Source organism: Solea senegalensis, linkage group LG14 (genome assembly GCF_019176455.1).
Source record: "Solea senegalensis isolate Sse05_10M linkage group LG14, IFAPA_SoseM_1, whole genome shotgun sequence".
Lineage (NCBI taxonomy): Eukaryota > Metazoa > Chordata > Actinopteri > Pleuronectiformes > Soleidae > Solea > Solea senegalensis.
Window position 1 is genome coordinate 2611664 of NC_058034.1, and position 17351 is coordinate 2629014.

The following is a 17351-nucleotide window of genomic DNA, read 5'->3' on the forward strand; positions in this document are numbered from 1 at the left end:
TGTTTTCAAACCACTCTTTATTTTAATCACAAGAGTCGCCTTTATTGATTGTTTATATTGATAATACCTGAAATAACATAAGAATGTATGAACCTTATCGATGATTAATAAAAAGAAAATGGTCCTGGCAGTGAAACTCAATTCCCTCTTACTGTGTTGGCGTCTTAATATAATAATAATAATGATAATAATAATAATAATAATGATGTGTCCTACAACCAGAGCACAGCTCTGTCAGTGCAGGCGCCCAAATGTCTGACGGTCATCAGTCAGAATTTCTTCACGTCACAGGGGAGAAATTACAAAAAGTGACATTTGCTCAGACGAAGTTCAGAAACACTCTCTTGTTTTTGTCACCGCAGCTGACAGAGCTGCGTGGATTATGACGCCTCCGTGCTGAAAGCGTTTTAGCAGGTGAGGGGAAGTGCAGAGCAGTCAGATCTCATTGTGGCAGTTGTCCACAGTACGAAGCCCTTTGCTGCAGAAATGCACCACATCACAAAGACGGCGATGTTTCCTTTCATCCGCCTCTTTATCAGCCATAAACACTTTTCTTTCTTTTTTTCCTTTTGTTGATTTGAGACGAGTCATTAGTGTTTTGCTTTGTTTACCCCTGGCTCGTGATTGCCTTGGATGTTTTGAAGCAGCAGCTTGACTCCGAATGGAGGCAGACCCTTGTCTGTAATAGATTGTGACAGGTAGTCCAAACACATAACATTAGAATACGAGGCAGTCACTGATCCAGCCAACTCAAAAAGCCCCCGCAGGCAATTGCAAGAAGTCTCCTCGCTCTTGCAGCATAGTTCAGAAGACTAAAAATATATCTGTCATTCCGTGGAGAAATTCCCGGGAATTCTGTTGGAAACCAAGGGCCTCTAATGGTCAGATCACTTTAACTACCTTACTCGTTTATTGTGCAAGATGAAGTTATGATTAAAAAATAAATAAATAAATAAATAAATAAAATAAAATTAAAAAACCCTAGTAAGATTCCAGGCTGCAGGAGGGATCTTGTTACTTCCTGTCATAATAAACTTGTAAAATAAAAATCAAATTCTGACTTTAATTTTAAAGAACCGGCCTTTCTGTTTGAAATGTAGCTGTTTGAGGTTTGTGTTGAATAATGTATGAAGGGTGAAATACTGTAAATCTATAGAAGAGAAGAAGGTGAACGGTGCATTGTGTTACCGATGACGACGTCTCTTCAGAGGAAAGTCTGTGCTATTGATTTGTGGCTTTCAAAGGGGGAAACGTGACGTTCAGAACTGTAATCCAGGCGGGATTGGTGGGAATAGAATAGTGAGGGTGCATTTTATGTGAAACTGGTTTGGTACCGGTACCTTTTTTTGTGACTTACTGTCTCCGTTATATCAAATGAAGTGAAAAATAAGTCTAAACTTCTCAATTTCTTCTTTTAGAACATTTTTATTTATCTTCTTCTTCTTCTTCTTCTTTCGGCTTCTCTCTTTACGGGTCATTTACCTCCTTCTTGTCCTCTCCTTCGTGTCCTCTTGTGTCACACCATCTGTCCTCATGTCCTCCTTCACAACATCCATGAAACTTCTCTGTGGTCTTCCTCCATCTTCAACATCCTTTGTCCAATATAATCACTGTCCGTCCCTCCTCTGCACGTGACTAAACCATCTCCATCTGTGACCTGAGCTGCTGTCCCTTGAATATGCTCATGTCTAATCCTGGTCACTCCACTCAGCATCTTCATCGTCTTTTAGACAGTACCACTGTCTCCAAGCCATACATCATAGCTGGGCCTCACTACCTTCTTGTAGACCTTCCCTTTCACTTTAGCTCTCCTTCTGTCACGCGATATTTTATTTGTAACACATTTAAAGCACCGTACACGAAATATGAATGCGTCTCCTGCCAGATGTTTTTCCCACGGTCCATAAAAGAGCAGTCACTGCTCTGTGACACTCGTTGTCTCGTTGGATGTCAGCTGTGCGGTAATCTGGCTCTTTGATCACATGACTCTCCTCACTTAGTTGTGATTGTGGGTACAGAAACTTGTGCGTGACCCCTCGGTTGTCTCGATTGAAGTTGATTTCTATTAAAAATAACCTTTTATTTAATTAACTTGTATTTGTTTAATTATTGTTAACTTCAAACTAGCTTTATGAGTTCTATATTTATTCTTATATAATCTTCTTACTAATTTTCTCCCTTTTATTGGGTAATTATTTTGTTGACTAATGAATCGTATTAATGAAGATGTTTTCATTTAAGCATGAACATCAGCAGACTGGCTTCTGTCTAAACTGTTGATGCACTCATGGCAGAGGTTCTAGGTTTTTGAATTTAGGTTTGGGATGGAAGTTTGGTTCGGTTCTATGTTGGGACCCCGTTTCTCTGTATTTTTTTATTTTTTTTTTAAAGAATTAAAACAAGTTTTCAGATTTTTCAGCTTCTTGAATGTGAATATTTTCTGGTTTCTTTGCTCCACGTCACAAAGAAATCATTAAAACTGAACTGAAGACATTTCAGAGCATCATCAGTTCCAGGTTTGCAAAAACCACTGAAGCGATTACTCGATAAATCAAGAAAACAACCAGCAGAAAAGAATCATTAGTTGCAGCACTAGTGACAAACTTGTGTGTTAAACTTCCCCGAAAAGTAACTGGTAAAAGGAAGCAGGTATTGCTGTGGATGGGGTTTAGTTTGTGTTGCACCCTGTGGCTGATTTCTCTTTGATGTTTGCTCGCAGATGAAAGGACCAGAGAAGACGCTGGAGGAGAGACGCTCCAGTCTGGACGCTGAGATCGACTCCCTCACCAGCATCCTGGCAGACCTGGAGAGCAGCTCGCCCTACAAGCCGCGGAGCGCGCAGGTGTGACGCCAACACCACACAAACACACACACACACAGACACACACAGACACGGAGGGGAGAGAAGGAACACGAAAATAAAACGATGAGTTATCTACAACAATTTAAAAGAGAAGGAAAGATTGTGCTACATGCCGGAGGTGTCAAGACATTTAATGAAAGATTGTGCAAATGCAATCCAGGACATTTCACCACATTGTGTATTTCTGTCTGAACGGAAATGCTTTTCATATTTTTGAATTCTAAAGATGTAAATTATCAAATGTTTCACACAAAAAAAAGGGAAACAAATATAGAAACTGGCAACTTCTGACACTGTAGAGGAAGTCTGGAAACCACAGGTGTAAACTACCGAAAAGTAGACAGCATAATTATGACAGTACCAGTAAAATCACTGGTTTTATACCTAAAGTATATTTAGCCCAGGTTTTAATTCCTTGATCTTTAGTTTAGCAGTGTTATTTGTTGTTGTTCTGCTTCATTTGAGTGATTCTGTGATAAGTGGTCAGAGGGTGTTAACCACATGCTCCTCAAGTGACTGATCCTGGGTTCAGACCCTTTAATGTGTTTTCTGTCTCTCAAATAACAAGAAAATGCCCACATTTAATAAGAATAAACCATCCTTTAGCAGCACCGCTTATAAAAAAGGGAAAATAATACACGCATGACGAGAATAGTTGAACTCTAAACTACTGAAACTCTTCGAAATTGGGTTTCTGTCGCAGGCATATATGTTGCATCTTTAGAAGATGTTTTGACAAAATGAGTCGTGACCTATATCATCAATTGATATCTAATGATATTAAGGGCAACTTCAAAAAGTCAAAGCCTTGGGCAGTTATCTAAATTGTTTGACACACAATATGAATGTAGGACAGGCACATAAGAATGAAAGTGAAAAACTCTATAATCACTTGTGTTTGGAGAAGACACAGTATTATATGGCACTGCATGTTGTTGTCTGTTTTATTCATTTAATGATGCGTAATAATAATAATAATAATAATAAGACATCACATTTATATAGCGCTTTTCTCACGTACATAGGACTGTGCGCGCGGTTAAGGCGATAAATTATTGACCGAGTGAGACCCAGTGTTGTTTTTGGCAGCCATTCTAGTAGATTTAGTCTTAGTTTTAGTCTTTTGGATTAAAACGCTTTTTAGTTTTAATTACGTTTTAGTCCAGGGGCGTCAAACATACGGCCCGGGGGCCAGAACCGGCCCGCCAGGGGGTCCAATCCGGCCCACAGGATAAATTTGTTAAAATTTCTCACTACGATTACAATCTAAATCTCTTCCAGATACCTGTGACTAAATGTTTGTGCCTTTATAGAGCCAGTGTGATGTGTAAATAGTACATTTAGGCACGATATTGTTGAAATTGCACTTATATTTCTCAAGAAACTTCATGTTTGGTAAAAATATCCTTCATTAAATGTAAAACAAAAGAGTTCTTGTTGTTCATAGGTTATTATGCTATTATTTTACTATTTTTACAGGTCCGGCCCACTTTGTGCTGTATGTGGCCCCTGAACAAAAATGAGTTCGACACCCCTGTTTTAGTCGTTTCTTTATGTGATAGTTTTAGTCCAATTTTAGTCGACGGAAACCCAAAAAAGTTTTAGTCAGTTTTAGTTAAAAAAAAAAAGGTAGTATAGTCTTTTAACAAATCCATTTAGGTCAATAAGTATTAGAGATTACTGTTGGGCAGAAACCTTTAATCTCCATATTTTTTTCATGAATTGATGCCGTCGTCAAAAACATGAGATGTTCATCTCGTCACCGTCTCGTTATCGTCATGAAAAAAAGGGGCGTCAGCAAAATAATTCCGTCATCGTTGACAACACTGCGATCATGTGAACGTGTGAATGAACGTCTCTCTTATCACTCGGATGAACAGAATTCTCTTACAATAACATTTTGAATTCAAACAATGTGTGTCACACGTTACATTGCAGCCAAACACAGGAGTCGGAGTCTTCTGAGAAACGGTGGTTTTTCGCTAAGTTAGGCGACGCGTTGGTTTTCTGGTGAGTGGGAGTGAAATGGGTGTCGTTCACACAGAGTGAAAACGATTCCAGCGCGCAGGGGGGAAACATGCGCCGTGGTTGTGAAATGATACGTATGAGAGGCACGAGGTAAAATACGACTCGGTGGTTGTGTTCCTGGGTGCTGACGCTACGATAATAACCCGACATTATGTGGTCGTAAAAAGGTGTCGCAGCGCCTCATCAAAATATACACAATAGAGCCCGTACCTCTCGTCTCTATCAGCAGAAACTAGTGTGAGCACGCAATGAATCAGCAGCCACACTGGAGTTGCATGGAACATACTAAGAGATGTGAAGATGAGTCTTGTCATTTTAGTTCACATGCTCTCTAACTTAATAACCCGACATGAAAACATCCATTTATTCTTTTATCCTCTATGTGTTTCACGTCAGCACATACAAATACGCACTGAAGGCCACACGTTTTTCTTTTGTGGCTGAAACTCATGCAATTTTTCTTCTTCTCCCTAAATAAAATATAGTAAGAGTGCATACGTTTGTTGGGTAGAAAAGAAGAAGAAGAAGGAGGAGGAGGAAAAAAAACTGTGTACACGGGTCAGTAAAAGCTTTTGTCAACAGGAGTTGAAATATTGATGTGCACCTGTGCAGCTCTGCGAGGGCCAGGAGTGAATGGTCGTATTAACTGATGTATGGCTGCTGTCAGGGTCAAACTCCACGCGCGTTTATTTTATCCTAACCCGCTGCAAGCACTTCTTGCTGAAAAGTAACACCACGCCCGTGTCTCGGCAGAGTCGCTGCACAGCTGGGACATGTATTAACCATGAAATGTGACCATGTCGGACAGTTTGTTGACCGAACCCTGTTTTGTGACAGAATCTCTGTCATCTCGATGCCCTTTCTCCCCCGCGTCTGTGTCGTCTCCCTTTTTTGCACATGGAAAAGATTCTGCTCTCAGTGTAATTGTTTATACTTAGGTATCATTAGTGTATGCAAGCGTAGACACACACACACACACACACACACGCACACGGTTACTCTCTCAGCTGATGCTGATTCTCGCTGATTAGTTCTGGTTGACCTCCTCCACACAGCTGCTCCTGTCAGTCCACTCTTGCAATCCTTCAATGATTATTCTGCAACACAACACTGGTCTGTGTGTGTGTATGTTTGTGTGTGTGTCTTTATTTGGCTGAGAAATTACATTTATAATCAATACCAATGTTTACATGTTGTGAGGACATTTTATCTGGTCCTCACAGCACACACACGGTTTCAGGTGAAAGGCCTTTGTCCACCAGAAAGTCAAATTTGGAGTTTACTTTCATCAATTGACGTCAATAAATAAGTAAGCATGTACCGTTAACCCTTTAACACCTAAGCCTGGACTTTTTTGCTTATTTTAACCATAAACGGGCCAGAAAATGTCTTGTGAGTCAATACTTTTGCCCAGGAATAACTTTCAATATCTGGCAGTTTTTTTTTTTACTGCATGTTAAAATAGTGTCTTAACAATTTAAAATGAGGAAAAACTTTATTGAGAAAAAACGCTGTAGTTTTTTAATTTGAAATTTGAACAGTGTAAAACATATTTAAGATGACGTTTGTTTGAGTTTTTGTCTCCATGTCCAAAAACAGGCCCAAAAAATGGAAACTATGAACAAGCGTTTTTTTCCAACTTTCTTGTCTCTGGTGACAAAGACGCTGAGTCGCTGTTTTCCTGCAACTGTGCGAGTAAAATTACCATAATAACTTCTTAGCTTTGAGAAACTGTTGTCTACAATACTCTCAGTGTTGAAGGGTGAAGTCAGGACAGACTTTCAGGGTTTCTGTCAGTTTCTCTTAGGAAGGATCTGTTTTTTTGTCTTTGTTTACAAAATGTTTTTAGCATCTCACACGTTCTGATTTGGTTGAAAGGGAGGTTTTTTGGGTACACTTGTGTATGGATAGAAAATGTGCTGTATGAATGTGTGAGTGAATGGGTGAATGGCAAAAACTGCAGTGTAAAGTAGCTTTAAGCCGTCATCAAGGCTAGAAAATACCATTTAATCACCTTGAGATGCATCAAACAAGTCCAACAAACAGCGAGAGGATACGAGATACAAAAAACGTACACTATAATTGCAAAACAAACAACCAGATTATTATTTTTTATTATTATTTGTCTTTCGGCTCGTCCATCTCTCTGTGATTTCAACACCGGACACAACTCTCCCGTTTATCGAGGCTTGGGACCAGCACTAGGAGTACACTAGCTGTGGCCTGGTGTCCAATTAACGATGAACAATGGGGATTGGGTGCCTTGCTCAGGGTTACCCCAACCTGTAACCTGGTGGTGATTTGAACCGGCAACCCTCCTGTCACAAGCCAAGTTCTCTTTCCACTTGGCCTACCCCACAACACAAGGCAGGCAATAAAAGCTGCAAATATCCCTCAGTGAAATTAGGGTTAGAGTTAAGGGGAGGGTACAGGGCTATAGGGGATGCATTTTTATGAATGTCCTCACAACTGTAGAAAAACATGAATGTGTGTGTGTGTGTGTTTTTGAGGGTTAAGACTTGGGTTTAGGGTTAGGCATGTCATTGTGATGGGTAAAGTTAGGTTAAGGAGCTAGGGAATGCATTATATCAATGAATGTCCTCACAATGAATGCTTTGTGTGTGTGTGTGTGTTGGTGTTCTTGTATGGTTATCTATGTGAGCATCACAAAACTTACACCTTTTGGGAACGTGAGGACATTTTGGCCGATCCTCACATTCTGACACCCCTAAAAATGAATTTTCCAGGGTTAAGAACTGGTTTTAGGCTTAGGGTTCGAATTGGGTTTAGGTTAGGGTAAGGTGATGGTTTAAGTTAGGATAAGGGGCTAGGGAATGCATTATGTCAATGAATGTCCTCACTATGAATGTGTGTGTGTGTGTGTTTGTGTGTGTGTGTGTGTGTGTGTGTGTGTGTGTGTGTGTGTGTTGGTGTTCTTGTATGGTTATCTATGTGAGCATCACAAAACTTGTATACCTTTTAGGAACATGAGGACATTTTGGCCGATCCTCACATTCTGACACCCCTAAAAATGAATTTTTCGGGGTTAAGAACTGGTTTTAGGCTTAGGGTTCGAATTGGGTTTAGATTACGGTTAGGCACTTAGTTGTGATGGTTAAAGTTAGGATAAGGGGCTAGGGAATGCATTATGTCAATGAATGTCCTCACTATGAATGCTATACAGACACTTGTGTGTGTGTGTGTGTGTGTGTGATATCCAGCATTGGCACAAGTGCTGCACAGTAATCTTCCGCTTGTATAAGCAAAGAGTAACGAGCACTCTTGATTTACAGCTTTCTGCTCACAAGCAATTACAGAGCCAGCTCTCCAAAATCAATAGGCCACCCTGCGCTCTCTCTCTCTCTCCCTCTCTCTCCCTCTCTGTCTCTCTCTCTCTCTCTCTCTCTCTCTCTCTCTCCTCTCTCTCGCTCTCTCTCTCCTGTCTCTCTCTCTCTCTCTCTCTCTCTCTCTCCCGGCCTGGGAAGAGGAATCTCTCTCCCTCCCCCCGATGTTAAATGTGGAGCTGAAGGCCCTTGTGTGTGCTCGCCCCTGAGACGAAATTGAAATGGACGTTGTTGCTCATTCATAAAAATCTAAGTAGCATTTGTGCAAACGTTCAGGCGGCACTGAGGCTGCACAGACATCAAAACGATTTTGTTTGCTTTGGTTGGTATTCTCTGTGGCATAACAGTGGGTAATGAAATGTGATCATTATATAATTCCCATTTGTTCTCTCTCCACTTCCATCTGAGATGTCATTTGTTGTTTGACACAGTTAACTAACTCCGTGTTACAGTTTGTTTGCTTTATTTTGCGACAGCACAAATTGAGCCAAACCTAAAAATCCCGTTTGACTCTTCACTGTCTTGTTGATTCCATATTTGAACCGGGACACAAAGTGTTTGTCACTTATAAACTCTTTTATACGCATCCGTGTTGTCCGTATGGAGACCAAAACCTGGTCCTAATGGGGTAGGACCTAATTTCTTAGTAACTAGATAAGTTTAGGGTTAGGGATAATGCGTTTTTAAATAGTTATTGACACAATACTGCAATTTACAATGCAGAGAACATGTACAGTTATATTTAGTTTTTATGCAAAAATAGCCCTTTTCTCTGTATTTTTACATTATATTTTATTTTATATTATATTTTTATGGTGTAACTAAATCAATTTCTTTGTCACGTTGTTTGATCTTTGGTTTTTAAAAGTATATAAGCTGAATTGGCCTAGTGTCACTTATTTACTTAACTCTACACAAGAAAAAAAAACAAGTGCTAATATAAGACGTGTATTATGAAATTGTGAAAATGGTCAGTAAATAAGATACCAGTCGATGTTAGTGATGTTCACATAAAAAAAGAATTGTATATTTAGATTATCCTTAGCATTTCCAACAGTGATCTAAACTTGATGAACATTTTATTGATTAGATTAGCGAACAGTTTCATACGTAAGTCAGTAATGACCTTTTTCATGGATTACATATTTAGTTAGTGCTCTGAACTGCATTGACCACAAAAGGCTCACAGAACGAATCTCACCCACAAGCCTTTCATTTCTAAAAATGTTCTCCACTCAATTTACTGAGCCAGAGAGGAGAAACAAATAGGTCACCTGGTGAACTGTCAGGTTGAGTAAATACCACAGCTTTCAAAAAGCGGAAAAAAAAAACAAACAAACAAAAAAAGGTCTCGTCATCAGATGACACGATCTCGTTGTCTTGTGTATAAATAACTCGTTTTCTCTTCGAGGAAACACAACAGAGCGCGTTCATGCTAAATCCTTCAAGTGCAATCTGAGCCCGACCAGCTCCACCGACCTGTCCAAGCACATCACATGTATGTGTGTGTGTGTGTGTGTGGGGGGGGGTTAACAAGGGGGCCCACATGACTGACTGTCAAAAGACCGTTCACATTCATCGCCCGAGTTTACTGTGTGACCTCCCACTCCCTTTGACCTCTCGCGTGTTTCTAGTAATCAAGTGAATCAGCGTCCCACATACTGAGATTCTACGACATCCCAGTGTGTGCTGCGCTGTGAAGAGAACATTGAATACCACGATCTTCTTTTTTTCCTTTTTATCTTTACAAATTGAGTTTGTGGTTTTAGAAGAAAAACCCAGCGTGAGACTACGACTGAATAGTCGTATAATAAATATGTTCAACAAGTTTTTTTGTGATACAGTTTTTCAAGCAAAACCAACTTCTTCACATGACAATGATGAGGTATTTTTCCCTGAATAATATAAGACTTTTGTTATTTGGTCCGAGCGCTATGTAAAAGCTATGTAGACTTGTTAAAAAGTTAGTCAATTTCAAGGTCAACAGAAGGGAAAGTGAAAAAAAGAAGAGTGTGCAGTCTGCACACTTCCATGCCAAAATAAACCTTATTTTGGGTCGACCTGAAAAAGATCTGATCAAATCAGGTTGAAGCGTTGTCTTGGTAATTGTAAATGTCTTATAAATTTAGATTCACCACAGGGTGTCTGATTTACTAGTGTAAAAAAAAGCAAGAAGAAAACTATTCTAATTTGATTTTATTGTCCATGATTCATCATGTGATCTTGTGAATTTGTTGGAGAGGAAAATGTACTGAGTGCAGCTGTACTAGTTAATGTAGTCGTTGTTATCCACAGTACAACCAATTATGTAAACAAGTCTATTTTTCCACATTAAACGGTGACATTTCTGTCCCAATTAAACTCTAATGCACTTCCTCCACTAAAGCTGCGCCGCGCTCTGATCTGATTCCATCTGTTGTGATAAGACTGGAGTTGAAATTAAAAAGCTCTGCCCGCCTGAATCATTCACACGCCGTGATTCGATAATGCGCAGCATAATAAATAAATAAGCTATTGAAAGCTTCCCAAATGAAGCACATGCTGAACGTCCTCCATTGTGCTGCGTGAATGGTGGTTAGGTTAAGGTTAGGATTAATTATATATGGTGTCTTTTTTTGAAAAAGCGAAGTCACAAAATAGACCAATTTGTATTTTATTTTTGTTCATAAAAACAAGTCAAGCAAACTTTGAACTTTCTCACAAATTCAATCCGAATTTAAAATATTTTGAGTACTCATGTAAAAATGAAAAAAAAAGTCTCTATGTTGTTCTGAAAAACTCGACTCTATAGTGCACATTTTTATAAACTCTGTATACGTTTGTATATATATACATGGTAATGGGAAAAAAGCAGCCTCTATTCTCTGTGTTCCAACCTTTATTGAGGCAATAATAAATTAATTAAATAAAATAAATAATAAAAACAGCCTAATACATGTAACCGCAGTTCAGTTTTGAAGTTTATCCATTCTCATACCATTGCTTAATGAGGCAGGCCTTATATGGCGCATTTCCTCTATGCAGTTCCAGCACAACTTTGTTTTTTTTTGCTTTTCCATTAGTAAACCTGGTACTTTTTTAGTATCAGCTCTGGCAAGATTCCAAGCGAGCTGAGCCAATAGTAAAACGTGACGTCGGCCACCGATTGGTCAGAGAGTGTCGTCACTGGAGGAGTCGTGAGCGCGATGTCCGACACGTGAGTCAAACCGAACAATGCCGAACTGTAGATCAGTTAAAAACACTTAAAAATCCTGAAAACATGGGATAATCGCCAACATTTAGCAGAGGAATTGTCTAAAATGTCAATATTTAACAGAGGAGTCTGGTGTATTTTGTGACCGCGCCTGTGTCAGATGGAGTCTGTGCTTCTCTCTTTAATGAACTTATTCTAATGATTCAGTTACAATGAAAACAACTGCTTTACAAGTCACTATTCGCTAGTTTGTGTGTGACGCGTATAGAATGACGTCATGACAGTTTCATGCAGCCGTGCTATGATGACTCCGCCCATCGCCGGCACCAGCGCTGAACAATTACATGCAGAATGTGACTTAATAAGTGTTTTTTGGGACCTATTAAGTGAAATTTCCCACCATATGATCAATATCATATGAATGGAAGTCAATGCAGTGTCCTCAGAGGAATAGCTGCACAAGCCTGTGTGTGTGCAATGCTTTTCCTAAGGAGGCAACTAAGTAACATCTTTCCAGATGAATAAAAAAAAAAAAAGCAGAGCTACTGCCTTCTCCCTTTGTGCCAGATCGTCTTGGACCAAATCTATGAGCCTCACTTACAGTCCTGGCTTCAGCTCAATTAACAGTCGGCCAGCGAGTCGCCCTGAAGCTGTGTCTTTGTCAGTGTCCACGTTAGGACGTGCAGCGTGCAGTCATGTCTCACAGTATGAGGAGGGTCAAACAAGGACAGAGGCTGTGCTGACCCCTGTGACATGGATGTCAGAGATCACATGACAAACACGTGTTTTTGGATTGTGATGTAACATAAGGAGTTTTAAGAGTAAAGGTCTGTTGTCACGCTCACTTGGGACAGAGAGAGAGACACACACACACACACACACACACAGAGAGAGAGAGAGACAGGGTGGTGGGGGTCGTTCAGGGTCACACTTTTAAAAAAAAAAACAGCCGATGATTGTTGTGAAAAAAAGACCTGGAATACAATCTGAGAAAACATTTCCAGAAACTTTCCATGGTTATTTGGGTTCAGTCATTTATGGAAATATTCCAAAATGGAAACTTTCTTTATAAACTATGTGTCATGTGCAAATATATACATAGTTAGTTTTTGCATGCAAAATGATACAATTAAAAAAACATGGCGCAGATACATTTGTGAGTATTACTTTATCTTTGCTTCATTCTTTCATTGAACAACAAAATATTCCGAGCCAGGATTGTGCTACAACACATTAACTAGATTATACGTTTCCAACCTTTTATTCCTTTTAATTCCCATAAATTCCAGGTCATTCCCATGGGAAGTTTTTATGAGAACATTTTAGTGTGATTCCGCACTGCTTTGTGGTGTGTATTTTATAGAGAAGTAGAGAGTTAGAGAGTTTTTCCAGGCCTAACCAGGTGCCATAACCACATTCACATTCCTGGAAATGGTTATCATCACTTTCATTTCCTTTTTTCAGCCCAAAGCACCACAGTCGTTAAAGTGCTCACTTCAGTACCAGGTCAGCAGGGCAGGCAGTCGCCCCACAGCACATGTCCGTCTGTGGGTATTTGTGTCAAATAGCCTGATGTCGGTGTAATAAGTTGTCATGTCCGCACAGAACAGACGATAGTTCAGCTGAAGCCGAGCGCTTGAAATGCTGCCGAGATGGATCCCTCCACTCGAGAGCCCTAAGGAGGCCTGACTTCACACTGTGCCAGTCAAACCGTGCCATGACACTTCCATCAACAGGCGGAGCGCCCGCTGTCACAACACGGCAGAATGATAGGTCCTCGCTCTCTGCTCCCACGTCTCCCACTGAACGCGGCGTCTGCTGATCACTCAGAGCGGCGACTTAAGACCAACTGGGGGGGGAGTTCCCTGAGAGCAAGATGGGGTTTGGTGACCTTTGTCTCAATGGAGGGCTTCTCTAAAGCTGTGTTTCCACCATGTTTTGGTTTGGAATGGTAAAACCCAGGCTTCCATTTTGACTTCTATCTGGTAGATGGCTGCGTAGTTACGTAGCGTGACGTCGTACCAGCGTGATGACGGTGAACGACGACATCGAACGCGACACCACACGCGCAAACACTCCTTTTTCTTCTTCTTAGTGGAAGAAATGACTTACTTATTTAAAATTGCCTCCACTCCCATGGAATATTTACAGCGGTCACAAGGGAGTGACATTTCTTCTGTTGCCCAGCTGACAGTCGTGGGTGGAACCAGTCTAGCTCCACCCTGGCGGTACTGTGACGTTATACTGTGACGTCATTCTGTACTTAAGTGTGCACAGAATGACGCCAAATAACAGAATAAAATCAGTAAAAATAGAAAGCATAAACACATTTAAAAACGATAAGGAGCATAGAAAAAACACATAAGAAAGGAAAGGGTGCCAATTTATTTCACTGAACTGAAATATGGCTGAACGGGTTGTGATTCTGCTCACGATTGCCGGCTTTCAGCCATGCTGTGACTAAGTACACCAGACTCCTCTGTTAAATATTGACAATTTAGACATTTTCTTGAATAAATGTTGGAAATAAACACATCAGGGTTTTGTAAGTCTTTTTAACTGGTCTATAATTAAGCATCGTTCAGTTTGATTCTCGTGTTGGACGTCGCACTCATGACTCTTCCGGCGATGACACTGTCTGACCAGTCAGTGGCCAGCAGTCTGTTGGTGTCACATTTTCGCATCAACTCGACTTGTTTGGAACCTTAACAGAGCAGGTACTAAAAAAGCACCAACTAACTAACTATCACTAATGGAAAAGCAAAAAAAACAAAAAAGAACAGAGTACAAAGCACCATAAATGCACTGTCCCTGTGCTCCTTTGTGGTGTTGGCTTCTTTCTCCACATTTAAAGCACTGGTGATGCCGGGGTGAAAAAAGAGAGACCAACCACTGGCATTGGAAATGGTGTTAATCATCTTTATTTTGTGGGTTCACCTGGAAACAAACATCTGAGGTTTTCCCCTCTAATTTCAGGTTTCAGGGTAACGTGCCTCTACATGATGAAGTCCGAGTAAAAAAGCTGAAGAATGTCTGCTGTCACTGAATATTATACTGCTCACCTCTCTCTGTCTCTCTCTCTGTCTGTCTCTCCCACACACACACACACACACACACTGAGAGAAAAGTTACAGTTGCTGTCTCCAGGATTGATGACATTGACGTGCTATGAGTTATGGGCGTTTTGAACTGTACAGTATTTCACCTGGTGAGGCAGGAGGGGTCAGGAGTGCACGGGCAGCTCATTACAGGGATGAGTTAGGGGCGTGTGGTGGGCTGCGGCCGCACTTCTCCACCAGCTCAACGGAAACAGTTGGTCCTTGGTTTTTGCAAACTACTGAACACACACACGTCCCTCTTGTGTAAATATCGGCCGCAGAATCGCCACAATCGAGGCGTTGCATAAGAGTGATTTATGAAGCCTGCCTTGTTTAAAGCTTCCTTATTTGTGTTATTCTATATTTGTATTGCATATTATTAAGCTGTCAGTGAGTTGAACTCATACACAAAAGTTTCATTACACTTTAGTTTTAAAAGAGGTTGTGCTATTGTACTACACTATAAATACTTGGCAAATAAACCAGTAGAAGCTGCATACATGTTGAAGTGACTGACCTTCTCTTTGTTTTCCCCCAAAGTCTCCTTGCACTCAAGGCTATAATAGTTTGGGATGTTTCATAAGTTTTTATAATTTTTCAAATGAGTTTGTTTTAATTAGTTACTTCTAGTTTTTTGTAATATGTAGTACTTGCAAGGTGCAAGATTCAAAAAGGTCATGACAACGATGCACACATGAACATCCCCCCCATCCCTTCCTCTCACTCTCTCTCTGTCCCTCACACTATTTTCAGAGCGAACTTGACACACATAGTTTACCCAACAATGAGGTTTTCCCTCGTGCATGTGCGTGTTTGATATCGAGCTAAGGCGAACATGCGTACACATATACATAAAAAAACAACAACACACAAACACATAATTTAATATGAACGTAAGAGCCGCATGAAACTAGGGATAGAGCCACAAGCCACGGGTTGGCCAGGCCTGACTAAGATCAACCAACTCAACCCAATTAACTACAGAACGAACATTATGTTTAACTTGCATCGCCTTATGTCCCACGTTAACACATTTTTATTATGATTGAAAATGCTTTCTCAAATAAAAACTAAATCCACTTCATATGAACCCAAAAGGATTATGTGTGAAATAAATTTGCACTATGCACATTTTCGTTACCATTTGAGTGTGTTTTAAATTTCAGTTGACAAAAATGTTTTATTTCAATTTTAGTTTCCGTTATATTGTTAGTTTTGGTTATTCCATTGCATATGCCACACAACAAGCAGCTGTTCTTGATCGGTGTGACACTGACCCACTGACTTCACACTTTAGAGTCCTGGCATTTCCATTTACAGTGATTTTTCCCATGTAAAATAGCAGCAGCTCCAGCTTGAAAACCCCATTCAAAAGAAATCTAGATTAAAGTCATGATTATTCCAACATTATTGACCAAATTACACAATTAGCTTTTCTTTGCTGCCTCTTTTTTATATATATATATTTCTACGGCGATTAACAAATGTATTAGACCACTTGTCGTGGGTTTAAAAATATTATTATTATTATATAAATTCACCTTTTTATACCCAAATGTGAGCCGGCTCACTGGGCTTTTCTGTGAGAGTCAGAAATGAACCAAGCATAACATTCAAACAATAATTCTGGGGGTGGTGCCGGGTGGTCTGTGTGTGCTTCAGTGCGTTAATTAATCAATCTTTTTTTTTTTTTTTATGTCTGTATAGGATTGTATACTGTATGTGTGCATGTTTATATAAGTATGAATTATGTGATACAATGATATAGATATGTCAACAGGAAGCCGTGTTGATTAATTAATTCAAGGAGAAGAGATTAAATAAGTTCTTCTCACTCCATTTCAAACATAAGAAGAAACTAATAGCAATAATTATTTTCGAATTAAAAACATAATTTTGGTTAAAGCGCTTCTACATACTTGTGTATATTAACTGTAAACATGAAAAATGATTTTGATTATTACCCAGGCTGTGGCTGCTGGTCTCATACATTTGTTAAAGTGCTGTATATGTTATAGAATAACAACAACATATGAGTTTTTACATGAAGAAATAGTTAAATATTAGAAGCCGTAAAACAAATACTCTGAGGATTGGAAACAGACTTTTCTTAAAGAAATATAAATATATATATATATATATATATATATATATAAATCCACATGAGTTTCTTTTCCGCAGCAGTGCTGATACTTTCTATTGCTGGTGTGTTTGATTTTTCCCTCTGTTTCTGCTCCGGGTCTCATGTGTAAAGTTCTGTGACTATTTTCATGTTAAGAGATTTAAATCTTTCACATTTTCTGTGTCCATATCCACGTCAAAATTTGATTCCCATTCGTTTTTATGATAAAATATGCCTACTCCATTTGGTGTATATAATAAATACATTATTTATCCAGTTAGATGCAATTAATCCACTGTTAGAGAAGGTGTTTTTTCCTGCTTTACAAACTACTTTACTACATTACATGAATTCCTTTGAATGTAGTTGAACATGGAAGAAGAAAAGCACAAGACTGAAAATGGACAGTGTTGCCTCTTTACTATACAGAATATAGTAGATTTATTAAATACCAACGTGACAAGGACAAATGTGGCACATGACTTCCATTACATACTGTAGTTTATTATCATTAAATTAATGTAGGTGAGGGTGAAAACTTAACGAAAATATCCTCTTGTTAAAAGTGAGTTTTAGTCAAGCAACTGTAATTTAAAGGAGAAAAAAAAGAATAAGATAATAAAAATATAAGATATGAGTGAACATTCCAGTATGCTAATAACACAATTTAACTGCATAAGAGGAGATAGTTGAAACAGCTAGA

The 17351-nt window shown here is 39.4% G+C and overlaps 1 protein-coding gene across 3 annotated transcripts in view; it reads left to right on the top strand.

Moving 5' to 3' along the window:
• Positions 1–17351, top strand: part of LOC122780680 (LIM domain containing preferred translocation partner in lipoma) — a 147498-nt gene that overhangs the window by 63788 nt on the left and 66359 nt on the right. For all 3 annotated transcript variants that reach the window (XM_044043820.1, XM_044043821.1, XM_044043822.1), the window contains one exon: positions 2720–2842. In XM_044043820.1, the coding sequence (XP_043899755.1) occupies positions 2720–2842 (123 nt within the window). The remainder of the gene's footprint in view (positions 1–2719; positions 2843–17351) is intronic.